Consider the following 19,419-nt stretch of genomic DNA (forward strand, 5'->3'; position numbering starts at 1 on the left):
TGTATCTTCTCAAAATAGGATTTTAAACCTAACTCTAACCTTAACCACACTGCCAATCTTATGTCTAACTTTGGCCTTAAATTAAGACCAAAAAGCAAATGTTTGTTTTCATGAATATTTACGATGGCTGTGGTAACTAGTGGAAACCCAATAACTTTCCTACGCGATGCACATCAATAACAGGCTCTCTGATTGGTCAGGGACACCTGAACGGTGCATTTGTAAATGGCTTTCCTTTGGAATAATGTAACGTTTTATTTGTTGTAATGTATTATCAGCACCTTAAAGCATTTTGTCGCAATTTTGAGTAACGCTTTGTCGATCGTCTTGGATCTGGGAAACGATGTCGGCCGCAGAAGGCGATCGCAGTTCGGAACAACTGAATAAATTCGAGAAACTGACAGTGAGGCCTCCAGTCAGAGTAGCAGGTCAGTCAAAAACAACATACTACTGTAGCATATCCAGCTAGCTAACATTAGCCATATTACTAGAGACCTGTCCGCTGGTAACGTTACTGTTATGAAACCAATTCAATGAATATGATTGACAAAATCCGCTAATCTTGATTGCAGCGGTCAATTTGGTTTTTGTGCTATTGACATTGAAAGGCAAGCTGTTTAACCAAATGTAACAATAGCGGCGACCTAGGTAGCTAACTAGTTAGCCTCTGTCTGAACCACTAACTGGCTAACGTTACCTAGGTAGGTAATTAGCTATCTATGTTTATTTTGGTTTGCTCAGAGAGCACCGTTTAAGAATAAAATATGAAAGTAAACAATCTCATATTAGCCTAATCTACTAACGTTATTAGCTGGATTGCAAATGTTTTAGCTGACTAACGTTAATTCTAGCTAACGTTATTTCACAGATGTCAGTTATTTGCGCTTCATGTTGTTGGCTGAACCAGAATCTGGCTTTACAGGAGACGTTCATTAATAAGGCCAGATTCTGGTTCAGTTGTTGGCTATACAAATGTTTGATGCATAACGTTCGCTAGACTGACATCATTATGATTATGGAAAGATGGTTGGTGGTCGACTCATCTGCAGAAATGTTCAACTCCAGGTGATCCTCCATCCTTGCAAAAAAATCTGTTTAGTAGAACCTGATTCATACATTTAACTTAAACTATTGACCACGGTATTGATTGATTTACCGTATGCGAATGACCTCGACACTGACTCCAAACCACCAAGATGAGATAGAATTATGGATGAGAAATTGATCATATTTCATTATACACATTATCACATTCTTTTGGTCCTCAGGCATTAGGCCTTCTATTGTTGGGAATATAATCTAATGCGGTTTAATAATCACATATATACTGATGCCGGATGGATTTGTGTTTGTTACATCAAGGACTGCATCCGGAGCCCCAGGTACTGCAACCCTTGTTCATAGTAACATAGAGCTCGCCAGCTTGTAGTCCCAAATACCGGAAATCGGTTGCATCTGGTTCGTTCAGCAATTGCTATGGTGGGAAAGAATGGGGTTTTGGAATAAACACTGAAAATAAGGTCTGAGGTTAACACAGGCTTAGGATATCTTATGTTTTTTCCCCCTGTGAGATAATATCAGTCAATTCACAGGACCTTTACGAATGATGAAGACTGTGCTTGTTTTGATTAAATAAATGCTAAAAGTGACATTAGCTAATGAAGATTATCACAAAACCTATAAGATCTCATATGCCTGTGTTTACCACAGACCTTATTTTCTCTGTTTATCAATATAAATTCCCCATAGGCTTTGGCTAATGAGCCATGGCGGAGTTAGTTCCTACAAAAAGACGCCATTACTATTGTAGGTATAGTTGTCTGTGACCTACTACTTAACTGCTGTGCAAAATCTAGGCAATGCCTTGCTTCTTCTAAAATTATGTTGTGTGTGTGCACGAAGGACATGTGCTAATGAGAATGCATGCTGTGGAAAGAGGATAGGCTACATGCTGTAGAAAGAGACTAGGCTACATGCTGTAGAAAGAGACTAGGCTACATGCTGTAGAAAGAGACTAGGCTACATGCTGTAGAAAGAGACTAGGCTACATGCTGTAGAAAGAGGATAGGCTACATGCTGTAGAAAGAGCATAGGCTACATGCTGTAGAAAGAGGATAGGCTACATGCTGTAGAAAGAGGATAGGCTACATGCTGTAGAAAGAGGATAGGCTACATGCTGTAGAAAGAGGATAGGCTACATGCTGTAGAAAGAGGATAGGCTACATGCTGTAGAAAGAGGATAGGCTACATGCTGTAGAAAGAGGATAGGCTACATGCTGTAGAAAGAGGATAGGCTACATGCTGTAGAAAGAGGATAGGCTACATGCTGTAGAAAGAGGATAGGCTACATGCTGTAGAAAGAGGATAGGCTACATGCTGTAGAAAGAGGATAGGCTACATGCTGTAGAAAGAGGATAGGCTACATGCTGTAGAAAGAGGATAGGCTACATGCTGTAGAAAGAGGATAGGCTACATGCTGTAGAAAGAGGATAGGCTACATGCTGTAGAAAGAGGATAGGCTACATGCTGTAAAAAGAGGCTAGGCTACATGCTGTAAAAAGAGGCTAGGCTACATGCTGTAAAAAGAGGCTAGGCTACATGCTGTAAAAAGAGGCTAGGCTACATGCTGTAGAAAGAGGCTAGGCTACATGCTGTAAAAAGAGGCTACATGTTGTAGAATGAGGCTAGGCTACACGCTGTAGAATGAGGCTAGGCTACACGCTGTAAAAAGAGGCTACATGTTGTAGAATGAGGCTAGGCTTCACGCTGTGGAAAGAGGCTAGGCTACACGCTGTGGTAAGTGGCTAGGCTACATGCTGTGGAAAGAGGCTAGGCTACATGCTGTGGAAAGAGGCTAGGCTACATGCTGTAGAAAGAGGCTAGACTACATGCAATGCCATTGTACATGCACTCTTCTCTGTAACTCATGATCACTGAGCAGATGTAATCCTAGGCTGGTGAAATGTGCTACTGTACAGACACAGGAACACTTATAAATCGTATGTCCAGATAAGCTTATGTATGTTTCTTTCAATGCGTGGACATTGAGTGACATTGTAAAATGCCACCTAGCAACATAGAGAGGACATGAGTGCCTGGGCAATATAAAGCCAGGCTGTCAGACCAGCTCAAAAAGTTAAATGCGTCGGGATGTTTAGGTCCTGGTAGAACAGAATGCGCGGTGATGTTTAGGGCCTGGGAGAACAGAATGCGCGGTGATGTTTAGGGCCTGGGAGAACAGAATGCGTGGTGATGTTTAGGGCCTGGGAGAACAGAATGCGTGGGGATGTTTAGGGCCTGGGAGAACAGAATGCGTGGGGATGTTTAGGGCCTGGGAGAACAGAATGCGTGGGGATGTTTAGGGCCTGGGAGAACAGAATGCGTGGTGATGTTTAGGGCCTGGGAGAACAGAATGCGTGGGGATGTTTAGGGCCTGGGAGAACAGAATGCGTGGGGATGTTTAGGGCCTGGGAGAACAGAATGCGTGGGGATGTTTAGGGCCTGGGTGAACAGAATGCGTGGTGATGTTTAGGGCCTGGGAGAACAGAATGCGTGGGGATGTTTAGGGCCTGGGTGAACAGAATGCGTGGGGATGTTTAGGGCCTGGGAGAACAGAATGCGTGGGGATGTTTAGGGCCTGGGTGAACAGAATGCGTGGTGATGTTTAGGGCCTGGGGGAACAGAATGCGTGGGGATGTTTAGGGCCTGGGAGAACAGAATGCGTGGGGATGTTTAGGGCCTGGGAGAACAACAGTGTGACAGGAACTGGGCCAATGGACAGTGACAGTGTGATTTGGTAGCAGAGCTTGGGTGCGAGCCAGCCTCTTGAGCTTGGCACTGTCTGTCTGCTGATGGACAAAACACATGCCTGGTCCATTATACTGCATTATACAACGGCATCACCATCCCCACTTGGTTCGTGCTATGTGAAAGTGGCATTGAAGGGTGGAATTTTCTCAAACCTAGAATAGATGTTTTGGTTTAAATGCACATTTCGGTTGAATGCATTCAGTTGTGCAACTGACTAGGTATCCTCTTTCCCCTGACCTAAGGTAGCCTAGGTCCTGTACTTCATTAAAGTATAGCATTTTTGTCTTCTAGTGGATTTGATTATGCCTGCCCTACATTGAGACTGAAGATGAAGATTGACCTGTGCTCAACCCATTTATTTTAGCTTGTTAGTTGAGTGTCGTGTTGCCGTGGTAAAGCTTTATCTCGGTCTCAAGCCTGGCGCTGAGAGTGTCAGTGTTTCACATATGGTGTGAATGGACAAATAAACCAAACAGTTGAGTCAATGAGGGATATAAAGTATATTGAAAGCAGGTGAATCCACACAGGTGGGGTTCCAGAGTTAATTAAGGAATTAATATCCCATCATGCATAGGGTCATGTATAGAAATTCCCATTATTTTGATGTGGTGTGTCTGTCAGATCTCAACCGAATTGAACACTTATAGGAGATTCTAGAGCGGTGCTTAAGATGGCATTTTCCACCACCATCAACAAAACACAAAACTATGGAATTTCTTGTGGAAGAATGGTGTCGCATCCCTCCAATAGAGTTCCAGACACTTGTAGGATCTATGCTAAAGCGCATTGAAGCTGTTGTGGTGGCCCAACACCCTTTGATAAACAAACCAGTAACATTCTAGGTCTCTGGAATGAGCGTTTCTTTCTCTTGTACACAGTGTGCTGCAGAAACGGGTTCTTCTGTTTAGCACAGACTCTTGTTATGCTGTTGGACATGGGCAACATGTTTTGGATAGCTTGCCCTCTGTTGTTCACACTGCAACCAACGGTCTCTGGAAATGACTACCCTGTAAACAATGCCCTGGGTTCTGTTAGCCTAACCTAGGATCTGCATCTAATCACAACATCATCATGGTGCTTTGTTAGAACAATGTCCTGGGTTCTGTTAGCCTAACCTAGGATCTGCATCTAATCACAACATCATCATGGTGCTTTGTTAGAACAATGTCCTGGGTTCTGTTAGCCTAACCTAGGATCTGCATATAATCACAACATCATCATGGTGCTTTGTTAGAACAATGTCCTGGGTTCTGTTAGCCTAACCTAGGATCTGCATATAATCACAACATCATCATGGTGCTATGTTAGAGGCCTTTTTGACCCCCTTCTTGAGTCACTAGGGACCCCTTGCTCTGCTGCTGATGTTTAAGAAACAAGTGGTTGATGTGTGTGTTACTGACCAACTGACAACAACTGATTGTGGTGACAGGCCCTAAGAAAATTAGTATGGCCAATAGGTTGGGTGTGAGTGTGTCTGGGCGAGTTCGTTTTGCATGGTCCGGTGCCCCGGATGGGCAGACCATTCCATTGGTCCTTCCATTTTAGACAATTTAGACCATTTCATTGATCATTAAGTGAACTCTCCACCCACCCGGGTCACCGGGCCATGAAACTCCCCTTATGTTAGTGTCTTTTTGTCACCTTCCAGCACCCACCCATTTAGTTGATTCTCTCTGACTGTCAGCTCAGTCAGTAGAGCATGGCGCTTGCAACGCCAGGGTTGTGGGTTCAATTCCCACGGGGGACCAGTACTTACAAATATACTATAAATGTCTCTGGATAAGAGCGTCTGATAACTGATTAGAATGTAAGAATCAGCGTGTTCTCTACGTGCCAGCTGCCAGTCTAATAGCTGACTACTCAACCTAATCCTTATGTGGCTGGCTACTTAATTGATGCATCCAAATGAGAATTACATTTTTTCATTATGTTGGCTACTTTAGATCTTTGGGAACACACTGGTATCAGCTGCAGTGTTGCAGGTTATGGACCAAATGCCCAGCCTAGGAATTAGGCTATGGGTGGTGAGCTCTGTGTTTTTACTGCGGAGAGGAAAGTCATGCAGCTGAAAGGTGAAGGTGGCAGGGCTCTTGTGGTCTCTCTTGGTGGACTGTCACTGTGGAAAAGAGCGCCCCATCGGTGGGACCTTTTGAAAGTTGTGTTCCTAAGTCTGAGCCGTTTTGTTTTCAGTGAATCTACACACACACACAGTTTGTTTTTCTATCCCTGTGGGGACCCAACATTTATTCCCATCAAAAATACGATTTTCCCTAACTCTAATTCTAACCCTTAAACTAAGCCTAAAATAGCCTTTGCCTTATTGGGGACCTGGGAAATGTCCCCACAAGGGAACATTTTCCTTATTTTTCTATGGTTGTGGGGACATCTTCTACCAGGAGGATAGTAATACACACTATTATATTACTCAGTCTGCTCTGCTGTGTGCACCACCCTCACCTCACAGGTCTCCATATGCCCCCAGCTCGGAGCGGGCATCGCTGCGTGGCAGACAACACCAACCTGTACGTGTTCGGGGGGTACAACCCGGACTATGATGAGTCGGGCGGCCAGGAGAACGAGGACTACCCGCTGTTCAGGGAGCTGTGGAGGTACCACTTTGCCACAGGCACCTGGCAGCAGATCCGTACAGAGGGCTACATGCCCACCGAGCTGGCCTCCATGTCAGGTAAGGGAACCAGTAGGATTGTTTATTTCAGGTATGGAATTTAAAGGGACACTACAGTGAAAATGATATTTTAGCCTATCGTGTCCCTTGATGTATTATCTTCAGGTACCAAAGGGTATTGTGTTCAGGGGTACTGAAGGGTATTGTGTTCAGGGGTACTGAAGGGTATTGTGTTCAGGGGTACTGAAGGGTATTGTGTTCAGGGGTACTGAAGGGTATTGTGTTCAGGGGTACTGAAGGGTATTGTGTTCAGGGGTACTGAAGGGTATTGTGTTCAGGGGTACTGAAGGGTATTGTGTTCAGGGGTACTGAAGGGTATTGTGTTCAGGGGTACTGAAGGGTATTGTGTTCAGGGGTACTGAAGGGTATTGTGTTCAGGGGTACTGAAGGGTATTGTGTTCAGGGGTACCGAAGGGTATTGTGTTCAGGGGTACCGAAGGGTATTGTGTTCAGGGGTACTGAAGGGTATTGTGTTCAGGGGTACCGAAGGGTATTGTGTTCAGGGGTACCGAAGGGTATTGTGTTCAGGGGTACCGAAGGGGTTTACGTTCATGGGTACCGAAGGGTATTATGTTCAGGAGTCCCGTGTGGCTCAGTTGGTGTTGTGTAGTGGTTTTGCTGGCATGCATCTAAAAAAAATATCTATATATTTTTTTACATTTGCCCCACCAAGAATTATATGCTAAAATCGCCACTGATCTTCAGCATAAATGTAGCTCATTGAGCAGTCTAAGCACAGATTGGACAGTCATTCAGTACAACTGAAATACCAGGGCCCATCTACTGTAGTAATTTACCCTGGACATTTATGAATGGAAAACTCAGGTTGCAGTAGTTGCTTATTTACTTTTTCATTTCCAATGGATGTAATCCATCAATAACAACTTAATACAGTATGGTCACTTCTTATCAAGAGGGTCAAATAAAATATCCTACAATTTTCCACATCTAAATGTTTTAAATTAAATCAAACCAAGCGTGATTGTATGAAAGAATGCTTGAATGAACAAGCACTGCTGGTGGGGGTCAAACTGATTTAGAACCCAGTCACTTGGTTAGTAAAATATGATTTAGCTAACTCATTGATGTATTAAATCACGAAAGAGCATTTCTACACCTCAGTAACATCAAATGGACTGTTTGATAAATAATTGGTCTGTGGATGATTTTTCGGTTTTACCTCGTCATCCCATGACATTATGACCTCAGAAGACAATGGATTATCAAGTTTAGTGATTTGGTGAAAAGCCTCCACATGGACAATCCAACCTGCTGTCAGACCGTTGGGAATAGTGTCCAGTAGGCATGACAATGCCTTCAAATCTTATTGGTTGAAAACACATATTTAGCAAATGTTATTTTGGGTGTAGTGAAATGCTTGTAAAATAAAAAACACTTTGTTTCCGTTGCAAAATGTCTTAAGGCTTTGCTACTGTGTGCCCTAATGAACACGACCCAGCTTAAACCCTCAGTATTGTGTCCCTCAGCTGTTTTACATGGAAACAATCTGCTGGTGTTCGGTGGCACTGGGATTCCCTTTGGGGAAAACAACGGGAATGACGTCCACGTCTGCAACGTCAAGTACAAGCGGTGGTCGCTGCTCAACTGCCGAGGGAAGAAGCCCAACCGAATCTATGGACAGGTAGGCCAATCAAATATTCTCTACTGGTTCTGTCTGCCACTGCCCCCTTGGCTTGCTCTGGACTCTTCTGGGGTTTAGGCCTACACTTCGTTTCCTGTTAAAGGGCACTTCCACCACTTTTCAACATCATTCATTATCTCCAGTACCATATCAGTGTATACATACTGTGCCTTCAGAAAGTATTCAGACACCTTGACTTTTTCCACATTTTGTTAGGTTACAGCCTTATTCTAAAATTGATTAAACATTTTTTTACCCTTCAGTCCCTTTACTCAGTACTTCGTTGAAGCACCTTTGGTAGCGATTATAGCCTCGAGTCTTCTTGGGTATGACGCTACAAGCTTGGCAAACCTGTATTTGGGGAGTTTCTCCCATTCTTCTCTGTAGATCCTCTCAAGCTCTGTCAGGTTAGATAGGGAGTGTCGCTGCACAGCTATTTTCAGGTCTCCAGAGATGTTCGATCGGGTTCAAGTCCGGGCTCTGGCTGGGCCACTCAAGGACATTCAGAGACTTGTCCCGAAGCCACTCCTGCATTGTGTTGGCTGTGTGCTTAGGGTTGTTGTCCTGTTGGAAGGTAAACCTTCGACCAAGTCTGAGGTCCTGAGCGCTCTGGAGCAGGTTTTCATCAAGGATCTCGTTCTACTTTGCTCCGTTCATCTTTGCCTCCATCCTGGCTAGTCTCCCAGTCCCTGCCGCTGAAAAATATCTTCACAGCATGATTCTGCCACCTCCATGCTTCACAGTAAGGATGGTGCCAGGTTTCCTCTAGACGTGACGCTTGGCATTCAGGCCAAACAGTTCAATCTTGGTTTCATCAGACCAGAGAATCTTGTTTCTCATGGTCTGAGAGTGTTTGGGTGCCTTTTGGCAAACTCCAAGCGGCTGTCATGTGCCTTTTTACTGAGGAGTGGCTTCCGTCTGGCTACTCTACCATAAAGGCCTAATTGGTGGAGTGCTGCAGAGATGGTTGTCCTTCTGGAAGTTTCTCCCATCTCCACAGAGGAACTCTAGAGCTCTGTCAGAGTGACTATCAGGTTCTTGGTCACCTCCCTGACCAAGACCCTTCTCTCCCAATTGCTCAGTTTGGTCAGGCAGCCAGCTCTAGGAAGAGTCTTGGTGGTTCCAAACTTCTTCTATTTAAGAATTATGGAGGCCACTGTGTTCTTGGGGACCTTGAATGCTGGAGAAATGTTTTGGTACCCTTCCCCAGATCTGTGCCTCAACACAATCCTGTCTCGGAGCTCTATGGACAATTCCTTCATGGCTTGGTATTTGCTCTGACATGCACTGTCAACTGTGGGGCCTTATATAGACAGGTGTGTGCCTTTTCAAATCATGTCCAATCAATCAAGTTGTAGAAACATCTCAAGGATGATCAATGGAAACAGGGTGCACCTGAGCTCAATTTGGAGTCTCAGAGCAAAGGGTCTGAATACTTAATACATTTTATAATAAGGCTGTACCATAACAAAATGTGGAAAAGTTCAAGTCACTGTAAGTGAAAACAGCACCTTTCTGTGATCTGTAGTTAAAAACACAAGAAGGGTCCTGAAAAAAAATGCTTCTCTGTGACATCACAGGTTAGGATTAAAAGTGAAAAAATTGATTTTCAAAGTCTGCAACGTGTTTCTAGCCAGAAGGAGGGTTTTTCAAAGTCTGCAACGTGTTTCTAGCCAGAAGGAGGGTTTTTAAAGTCTGCAACGTGTTTCTAGCCAGAAGGAGGGTTTTTAAAGTCTGCAACGCGTTTCTAGCCAGAAGGAGGGGTTTTTAAAGTCTGCAACGTGTTTCTAGCCAGAAGGAGGGTTTTTAAAGTCTGCAACGCGTTTCTAGCCAGAAGGAGGGTTTTTAAAGTCTGCAACGTGTTTCTAGCCAGAAGGAGGGTTTTAAAGTCTGCAACGTGTTTCTAGCCAGAAGGAGGGTTTTTAATGTCTGCAACGCGTTTCTAGCCAGAAGGAGGGTTTTCAAAGTCTGCAACGTGTTTCTAGCCAGAAGGAGGTTTTTTTAAAGTCTGCAACGTGTTTCTAGCCAGAAGGAGGGTTTTTAAAGTCTGCAACGTGTTTCTAGCCAGAAGGAGGGTTTTTAAAGTCTGCAACGTGTTTCTAGCCAGAAGGAGGGTTTTTAAAGTCTGCAACGTGTTTCTAGCCAGAAGGAGGGTTTTTAAAGTCTGCAACGTGTTTCTAGCCAGAAGGAGGGTTTTTAAAGTCTGCAACGTGTTTCTAGCCAGAAGGAGGGTTTTTATAGTCTGCAACGCGTTTCTAGCCAGAAGGAGGGTTTTTATAGTCTGCAACGTGTTTCTAGCCAGAAGGAGGGTTTTTAAAGTCTGCAACGTGTTTCTAGCCAGAAGGAGGGTTTTTAAAGTCTGCAACGTGTTTCTAGCCAGAAGGAGGGTTTTTAAAGCCTGCAACGTGTTTCTAGACAGAAGGAGGGGTTTTTCTTGCTGCCCACGTCACCGTGAATCTCATAATGTTTGAAAATCACAGTTTTTCAAAATGTTTAAACTTTTGATGATGTCATTGGATAGAACTTTTTAACGTCATATTTAGTTCTACAAAATGTATAAATGCACTGTTTTCACTTGTAGACACGAGTATTGAGTTGGAGGTAATGACCATTAGATTAGAACGCTCTTAAGCATTTTGACATGCATTTGTAAAATTTGAATAAAATCTGATTGACTTAACTAGAATTCCTGAGGGATAGGTAGAGGCATTAAAGGATCCCAGGGGAGCATATTATATAGCAAATGTAGATATAGGCAATCCTTGCAAATAAAAATATTTATTGTTGTTGATTTCCATTAAAGTTTGATTTGGTAGCCATTTTGTTTCTCTCTCCCCAAGGCGATGGCCATCATTAACAGCTTCCTGTATGTGTTTGGGGGTACGACGGGTTACATCTACAGCACAGACCTGCACAGACTGGACCTGAACACCAGAGAGTGGATCCACCTCAAACCCAACAACCCACCAGACGACCTGCCTGAGGAACGGTGAGCATCACGCCTTAATCGGTCCCACCGGATCATGTCATTGTCACTCCCTGTTTCAGTCCAATTTCTTCTGTTTGGTGTCTAGTGAATACACCCCAGTCACTGGGCAGCATGAGTGATGACCTGACTTTTTCCTTTCAGCTCCTAGAGGAGCAGAGGACCTCATAAGTAATGAGTCATGTCTGTTTGTGTCACAGGTACAGACATGAAATAGCACACGACCGTCAGAGGATATACATCCTGGGAGGAGGGACTTCTTGGACCTCCTATCCTCTGGACAAGGTAGTACACCAACCTGTCATCAACATAAACCCTGTTCCAATCACTTTCACCTATCCATCCAATTCAGATCTGTGATAACTTCAAGGAAGGTCAGAAGAATGATCGTAAACCTGTGATGGTAGTGGGTCTGACTAGGCAAACAGACAGCTAATCTAGGTAGTTTGGTCACATGGTGGTTTTCCGGCTATTTTTAGTGCTGTAAAGCCATAAAGATCGAGGAAGCAGCCACTTCTGCCACTGAGTGAGGCTGGGTTATGAGGCTGGGTTATGAGGCTGGGTTATGAGGCTGGGTTATGTGGCCAGGTTATGGTTGTGTGTGTTGGAGGTGAACTAATTTCCTTTTGTTTTGTACCAGATACATGCATACAACCTGGAGACAAATTCCTGGGAGGAGATATCAACCAAGCCTCATGATAAAATAGGTGTGTTTGATGTTTTAATAGAAAATGAATGTGCTGTCTGTGGGTCTTTTTATTCACATATCACTACTCATCCAATTGCTCTGGGTTTTGACAGGGTACCCTGCTCCCAGGAGATGTCACAGCTGTGTGCAGATACGGAACGGTGAGATTCTTATCATTTATTCTATAGCAGTAGTATTACAATGTTTGTACAGGAGGTGTAGTGGTATCGTTGCCCAGACCACTTATCCTTCTAACGGGGGTGGTTTTATCAGAGCCACTTTCAGAAGTCTTCATTAGTCTGCTTCTGTCTGCCTCCGCATCTCATTCAACTGTTCCATTCAATGTCCCAAATAGGGTTTGAAAAATAAAGTTAATTTTCGTCATCCCATCAATATATTCTAACTGGTCTCAGTCTAACCCATGATGTTGTGTCTCAGTCTGGTCTCAGTCTAACCCATGATGTTGTGTCTCAGTCTAACCCATGATGTTGTGTCTGTCTGGTCTCCGTCTAACCCATGATGTTGTGTCTCAGTCTGGTCTCAGTCTAACCCATGATGTTGTGTCTGTCTGGTCTCAGTCTAACCCATGATGTTGTGTCTCAGTCTGGTCTCCGTCTAACCCATGATGTTGTGTCTGTCTGGTCTCCGTCTAACCCATGATGTTGTGTCTCAGTCTGGTCTCAGTCTAACCCATGATGTTGTGTCTGTCTGGTCTCAGTCTAACCCATGATGTTGTGTCTGTCTGGTCTCCGTCTAACCCATGATGTTGTGTCTGTCTGGTCTCCGTCTAACCCATGATGTTGTGTCTCAGTCTGGTCTCAGTCTAACCCATGATGTTGTGTCTGTCTGGTCTCAGTCTAACCCATGATGTTGTGTCTCAGTCTGGTCTCAGTCTAACCCATGATGTTGTGTCTGTCTGGTCTCAGTCTAACCCATTATGTTGTGTCTGTCTGGTCTCAGTCTAACCCATGATGTTGTGTCTCAGTCTGGTCTCAGTCTAACCCATGATGTTGTGTCTCAGTCTAACCCATGATGTTGTGTCTGTCTGGTCTCAGTCTAACCCATGATGTTGTGTCTGTCTGGTCTCCGTCTAACCCATGATGTTGTGTCTGTCTGGTCTCCGTCTAACCCATGATGTTGTGTCTCAGTCTGGTCTCAGTCTAACCCATGATGTTGTGTCTGTCTGGTCTCAGTCTAACCCATGATGTTGTGTCTCAGTCTGGTCTCAGTCTAACCCATGATGTTGTGTCTGTCTGGTCTCAGTCTAACCCATTATGTTGTGTCTGTCTGGTCTCAGTCTAACCCATGATGTTGTGTCTCAGTCTGGTCTCAGTCTAACCCATGATGTTGTGTCTCAGTCTAACCCATGATGTTGTGTCTGTCTGGTCTCAGTCTAACCCATGATGTTGTCTCAGTCTGGTCTCAGTCTAACCCATGATGTTGTGTCTCAGTCTAACCCATGATGTTGTGTCTGTCTGGTCTCAGTCTAACTCATGATGTTGTCTCTGTCTGGTCTCAGTCTAACCCATGATGTTGTGTCTGTCTGGTCTCAGTCTAACTCATGATGTTGTCTCAGTCTGGTCTCAGTCTAACCCATGATGTTGTGTCTGTCTGGTCTCAGTCTAACTCATGATGTTGTCTCAGTCTGGTCTCAGTCTAACCCATGATGTTGTGTCTGTCTGGTCTCAGTCTAACCCATGATGTTGTCTCTGCCTGGTCTCAGTCTAACCCATGATTTTGTGTCTCAGATGTGTTTCTATGTGGAGGTTACAACGGTGAAGTCATTGTGGCTGATCTGTGGAAGATCAACCTGCAGACGTTCCAGTGGACCAAGCTCCCAGCAGTGATGCCTGAGCCAGCCTATTTCCACTGTGCTGCTGTGACCCCGGTCAGTAGGGCTCTACACTAGAGGAAACCTCAGCTGTTTATTATGTAGTAGTTGATGTAGAACTGTTATAGTGTCCCATTCAGGTTATACGCATTTCGCTGGTTTCAAGATCTAGCATAGTAGACTTAAAAGGAAACGCCACTCAAAAACTACCAATGTTGATACAGTCCCAAAATCTTTTGCATGTCAGCAGTCAAACTTCAAAGATATTGGACTTTTAAGAAGCAAAGTGTCACTTGATGATGTTCCTTTAATAAGGTGCAATGTCTCCTTCCCCCTCATTTCAGAACTCATTTGTAAGTCCCTTCATCTCTCTGGCCGAAGCCCATTTCTGTTTCCAATCCAACTAGCTTTATTGGCACATTTAGTCAGTATATTCTTACACTGCCAAAACAAGAACACAGGATCATCCTAAATCAATAACCACAATTCAATATCCTGCTCATATTTCACTCACTCTCTCTGTGCGACTGACTGTTGCATGACGATAAAGGTTTCTGATTGTGATCTTCTCTCCGGTCAGGCTGGCTGCATGTACATCCACGGTGGTGTGGTGAACATCCACGAGAACAAGCGGACTGGCTCCCTGTTTAAGATCTGGCTGGTAGTGCCCAGCCTGCTGGAGCTGTGCTGGGAGCGTCTGCTCAAGGCCCACCCCCAGCTGGCTCAGTTACCCACCATGCAGCTCCTCCACCTGGGCCTCACACAGGAACTCATCGAGCGCTTGAAATAAAGGAGGAAGGATGGATGGAGAACACAGGATTTATTTTTAAGGGGGTCGCCTTGAAGGAGTTGATGGTCCCTCTGCCTACGTAGCCCCGCCTTAAAACCAAAAACAATGGGATGCCTTTTTCTTTTTGCGTTTGGACGTCAGATTTTAAAGGGAATCCAAGTGGAATGTTTCTTGACCCCGCCCCCATTCCCCGTCTCACCCCCATTCCCCCGTCTTGTCTTTGTGTTAAGCAAGGTTGCCACGGCTTCTAGCCTCTCAATCCGCCTGCCTACAGACCCAGAAATCATTTGCTCCACGCCTTTCAGATTCACGTCGACCCTCACTACTTTCTCATTTTATATTGGCCTTCATGACTTTAATAAGAATGCCATTTCAGAGGAATGATTATTTATTTGTATGTATTTTCATGAGACATTCTGTTCGCCATTTCTCTCACATTTCTCTTCTCTCTACGTACAATTAGGAAAGTTAGACTTGGAGTCAGATGAAAAGTTACACCAGACAGTTGGCATGTTTTTGTGTTACAAGGGGAAGGTAGTATTGGTACCACCCTCATGCCAGACTTAGACGCAGGTTGTCGTCACCACTTTTCCCTATTCAAGGCTTAATAACAGTCTGATTTGAATAGTTTATTTGTGTGAAGAACAGACTGATGCTACTGTAGTTGGGTCTCTAATAGACCACTTCCCTTTCACCTAATATCCCACCACACTCCTCATACCCATTTAACACTGATTCAGTTATCCGATATGCATTCAGGTATCTTGGATATACATACAGGTATTTGAAACAATTATCTCTGGTAGTTATCTCTGAATCAGTGTCCCAAATTGCACCCTATTCTCTCTATAGTGCACTACTTTTGACCAAGGGACTTAGCCCTTATACCCACCATAGTAGAAACCTAATATCAATGGAAGATGGGTAAAGAGTCAAAACACCTGCTCTCCATTCATTCTGAACTGTATCAGTCACTTTAGTATGCTTGTGGAAAGTCCATTTGTAAACTAAATCATCCCATCACTGTGAATATGGTGCTCCTTAAATGTTTTTATTTAAATAAAATTTTCAATTTCTGTTCCAACTTTTACTCCATCTTTGCTAATAGAACACAAATTAACAGATTTTTGTGGATCTGTTTAAGTAGAATACTGACATTGATCTGATTCATTCAGTGCCTTTCCCAAAGTTTCAATGATATTGAAGTACCACAACCTAGACAGAAGGAAACATGAGTAATGGTTTAGCTCGATCCAAACATACTGACCATTTAAACATGACTCCCATTTGGGATGGCTTCTCCTTCTCTATAATTTCCCCTCCCATCAAAGATAACATATGCACCACTTGTCAGATCAGTCAACAATGCATTGATGAATCTGTTCATTCTGTGCCCTTTCCAAACACATTGAACTGCTCCATTGTCAAGCAATCATTGGACAAATAGTTGAAGCAGCAATAATGTGGGACTATGTATTTATGCTGCTGTATTTATGGATGATGTAGAGTTCATGCATGTTGTACTTGGGAGCTGAATCTGAACAGTATTCTGCTGTTAAGGCTCAATGTGCAGACAGAGTGCCAGGGTCAGATAATCAACACAGATCAGAACGTGGTTTAACGCCAAATATTATGGCACCTTGAATTCAATGCCATTAAATCTGCCTTGTGGAACAAAAATAGTATTTATTGATCGTTGCCAAGGGGGTAGTTTAAAATGTCAATGAATACCCATGATTCCCTACTCCCCATCAAGGAAATGCCTAAATCTGTGCCTGTCCTCATTCTATTACACCTCTTCTCCGCATGTCATTAGTCACCTTTTAAGTTGGAAAAGTCGTCTCCCCTGGACTTAACCATTTGCTACACAGCAAGGATTCAAGGCGATCGCTGAATTGATAATTGTATTGGTGAATGTTTAATTTTTCGATTGTTGACGAGTCAATAAACATGTACTGTAAATAGTTTTGTATCACCTTCGTCTGCTTAGCCTGGTCACAGATCTGTTTGTTGTCTTGCCAACGCCGGTGGTCATTGAAGCAAGACAGCACAAACTGATCTGGGAATGGTTTGTCTGCTTCAACAGTGTAATGCTAACTGGCATGGAATGAGCTGCCATCCTTGTAGTGCACACTTTACCAAGTACTTTCCTAATAGTCCAGATTTATTTAACCACCATAGCATCCTCTGTGCAACAAGCACATTGAAATTGGCATGCCCTTGCTTATGACTAGATACCATTCCTTTACAAAGAGAGCTGTGTGGAAGGTTGTTTACCTGCCTGCTCAGGTACAATACCTTGTTGAAATAGACCTGGCTGCACCTTATCCAATGCAATACTTTGCAAAAAATAAAATCACAAGAATAGAAAACAGAACAGGAAGGTCAAGAACGTGGCAGTAAATGTGTACTTTTCCCCATACAAATCCTAGCATTACACCATGTGTAGATGTTTTTGGTCCATACAAATCCTAGCATTACACCATGTGTAGATGTTTTGGTCCATACAAATCCTAGCATTACACCATGTGTAGATGTTTTTGGTCCATACAAATCCTAGCATTACACCATGTGTAGATGTTTTTGGTCCATACAAATCCTAGCATTACACCATGTGTAGATGTTTTGGTCCATACAAATCCTAGCATTACACCATGTGTAGATGTTTTTGGTCCATACAAATCCTAGCATTACACCATGTGTAGATGTTTTTGGTCCATATGAATCCAGCTTAATAACCAAAGGCCAATGAATGTGAAGCACAATTGTGACCACTTTATAAATTCAATATTAACATACCCTGCTTTAACATATGCATTTTAATCTACCAAACTCCTACTGAAAACACATCTCCTACATATAGTTCACATACACCCCGGATGTGCAGTATAGGAATGTTAATTTAGAAGTCATAATGCAAATAATTCCAAAGGTAAAGGGCCATTGATGCCCAGAACTGGGTCATGTTCATTAGGCACAAAAGGAAGAAAACAGATTGCAACAGAGAGGGACTACCTGGAGTTCCCGCTGCGAGCCCTTATGAATATGACATGGCATCGAAATAGTTAACACAAACAAAGCAGCTCCTGTAAATAGTGACTGAAAGGACCCTAGGAGTTGAAGTTTGTTCTTTGCAGAGCAGCTCAACAGGCGTGGGGTGATGGGGCGAAAAAGTACAACGCCAGTAGAATGAGGTAAACCACCACCAAAGCAGTCCCTGGAAAGGAAACAGAGGTTCGGAATTCATTCTAATCCGTGATATCCGGCATAGCAATTCGAACCAAGCACAACAACTTACCCTGAAAGTAGTCAGACTTGCCATCCATGAAAATGTAGTTGACCACAATCACACTAAAGATGCTGGCCCAAAGATGCAAGTCACTGAACAGGAGCACGAATCCCACATCCTGGAAAAGAGATGGAATCCTGTTTAATGGGATCAACTCTGACCACTACAGTCTACGATCAAAACCTGATGCTTTATGTACAGAAACAAGTGAGATACTCACAATTATATTGATAAAGTGCACATCTGATGCAATTAATCACCATGCAGATAAAGATTTAAAATGACTTACATAAAAAGTGTTGAACAAGATGAGTAAGGGAATCTGAATCATGCAGACTTGCACTGCTATGCAGTTTCCCACCTCCAAGCTGCAGACAAATCAATGTCACGTTACAGTTTTCAGAAACCCCAGGCCTAGGGGGGCAACAGCATTGCTCTGGGAATCATGTCAGATTTTCATGGCCAATTCGATAAGGGTGATCTTCAGACAGACAAGTCTCTCAACAAATGATGAGTTTGGGTAGGTGGGGCTTGGAAACATGACAGAGGCGGACAGCCAGTCAGCGGTCGTTGTCAGCTTGTAATGCTAGTCACTGGAGAAATACACTCATCGGGAGTGTAAAATATATTTCACAAGCTCCATCAAGCTAGCTACCAGAAATGTTTACGGCAGGGTTCTGGACAGATTTCCCGGTGCTCAACTCCACCCTTTCCGCTCTGCCAAACTGACGTTGGTTTAGGTTTTATTTAACTTGGCAAGTCAGTTAAGAACAAATTCTTATTTATAATGACGTCCTCGGAACAGTGGGATAACTGCTTTGTTCAGGAGAAGAACGGATTTTTACCTTGTCAGCTCGGGGATTTGATCTAGCAACCTTTCGGTTACTGACCCAATGCTCTAACCACTAGGCTACCTGCTGCCCCTATGTACAGTGTATGCTTGAACATTGGTACATTGCGGGAGGCAACCGGTCTGTCTAGAGATACTAGGTTATGCATGACGAGACAAGATCCATCAGGAGAGTGAAAACGCAGTATCAGAGCTTGATAGTGGTTTACCTGAGGCTGATGTTATTCTGCAGGGCAAACTGGATTCCGTTGAAGATCTCGGGAATTTCCGGCACCATTGCCAACACGGTCACGCCGATGAAATACTGCAGAAATGAATGACAGACAGTGACATATTGCACTAGCCTTTACATAGTCAGGACATAACACCTTCTAAAAGTTGTTTGGCTATCCTTATGCTCGACAGCAGGTCGCATCATGCGTGTAAAATTCAGTTTTATAAAATGACAGCAGCTTTCAATAATGAGCTTTCCAGAGACATTTTCTACCCAATTAAAACACATTTTATATTATATTCCCCTGGGTTTGGTCTCAGTTGGTCAATGGGCATGAAAAGGAAGGAAGAGGTTTAGAATGGAGTGAAACGGGGACGTACCATCTTTACCTATCCAATAAGAAAAGCAAATGTTTATTTTCTGTTGCACAACATTTTCCTACGCTGTGGCCTAATGAACATGGCTCAGGTGTGGGCGTACCTGGGAGATGGCGGAGTGGTCGAGGATGGGTTTGATGTGCTCCGTGGTGAGGTCGGCACAGGCAGCCATTAGCAGCGTGGCCATGATCAGCACAGACAGAGCCCTCAACCTGGACCAGTGGACAGTACCGTGACCACCTACACACACACAAAC

The 19,419-nt window shown here is 43.7% G+C and overlaps 2 protein-coding genes across 4 annotated transcripts in view; one reads left to right on the plus strand and one right to left on the minus strand.

Moving 5' to 3' along the window:
* Positions 1–16,397, plus strand: LOC118936456 (kelch domain-containing protein 10). 3 transcript variants are annotated; one of them, XM_090200965.1, is made up of 9 exons: positions 1–428; positions 6,275–6,496; positions 7,984–8,138; positions 10,979–11,127; positions 11,325–11,409; positions 11,765–11,831; positions 11,926–11,973; positions 13,561–13,700; positions 14,224–16,397. In XM_090200965.1, the coding sequence occupies exons 1-9, from the start codon at positions 344–346 to the stop codon at positions 14,431–14,433; spliced, it is 1,161 nt and encodes a 386-aa protein (XP_090057091.1). In that variant the 5' UTR covers positions 1–343; the 3' UTR covers positions 14,434–16,397. The 3 variants fall into 3 exon arrangements, with proteins under 3 accessions (XP_090057091.1, XP_090057092.1, XP_090057094.1); XM_090200966.1 differs by having other exon boundaries at positions 32–428; positions 6,293–6,496; XM_090200968.1 differs by having other exon boundaries at positions 415–701.
* LOC110490790 (uncharacterized) overlaps positions 14,804–19,419 on the minus strand; it is a 17,309-nt gene continuing 12,693 nt past the window's right edge. Inside the window, exons 16-20 of the mRNA XM_090200964.1 lie at positions 19,267–19,403; positions 18,782–18,876; positions 18,012–18,090; positions 17,732–17,840; positions 14,804–17,650 (exon numbers count right to left, since the gene is read on the minus strand). Of these exons, the coding sequence (XP_090057090.1) occupies positions 17,577–17,650; positions 17,732–17,840; positions 18,012–18,090; positions 18,782–18,876; positions 19,267–19,403 (494 nt within the window). The 3' untranslated portion in view covers positions 14,804–17,576. The remainder of the gene's footprint in view (positions 17,651–17,731; positions 17,841–18,011; positions 18,091–18,781; positions 18,877–19,266; positions 19,404–19,419) is intronic.

Source organism: Oncorhynchus mykiss, chromosome 15, assembly GCF_057628025.1.
Source record: "Oncorhynchus mykiss isolate SJ-2025 chromosome 15, ASM5762802v1, whole genome shotgun sequence".
Lineage (NCBI taxonomy): Eukaryota > Metazoa > Chordata > Actinopteri > Salmoniformes > Salmonidae > Oncorhynchus > Oncorhynchus mykiss.

What these genes read in the sequence shown, in the direction of transcription:
- LOC118936456 (XM_090200965.1), top strand. Translation starts at nt 344, where the DNA reads ATGTCGGCCGCAGAAGGCGATCGCAGTTCGGAACAACTGAATAAATTC. An exon ending in GACGACCTGCCTGAGGAACG is followed by an intron (nt 11,128 to 11,324) that starts GTGAGCATCACG and finishes TTTGTGTCACAG; the next exon opens with GTACAGACATGAAATAGCAC. An exon ending in CCTCCTATCCTCTGGACAAG is followed by an intron (nt 11,410 to 11,764) that starts GTAGTACACCAA and finishes GTTTTGTACCAG; the next exon opens with ATACATGCATACAACCTGGA.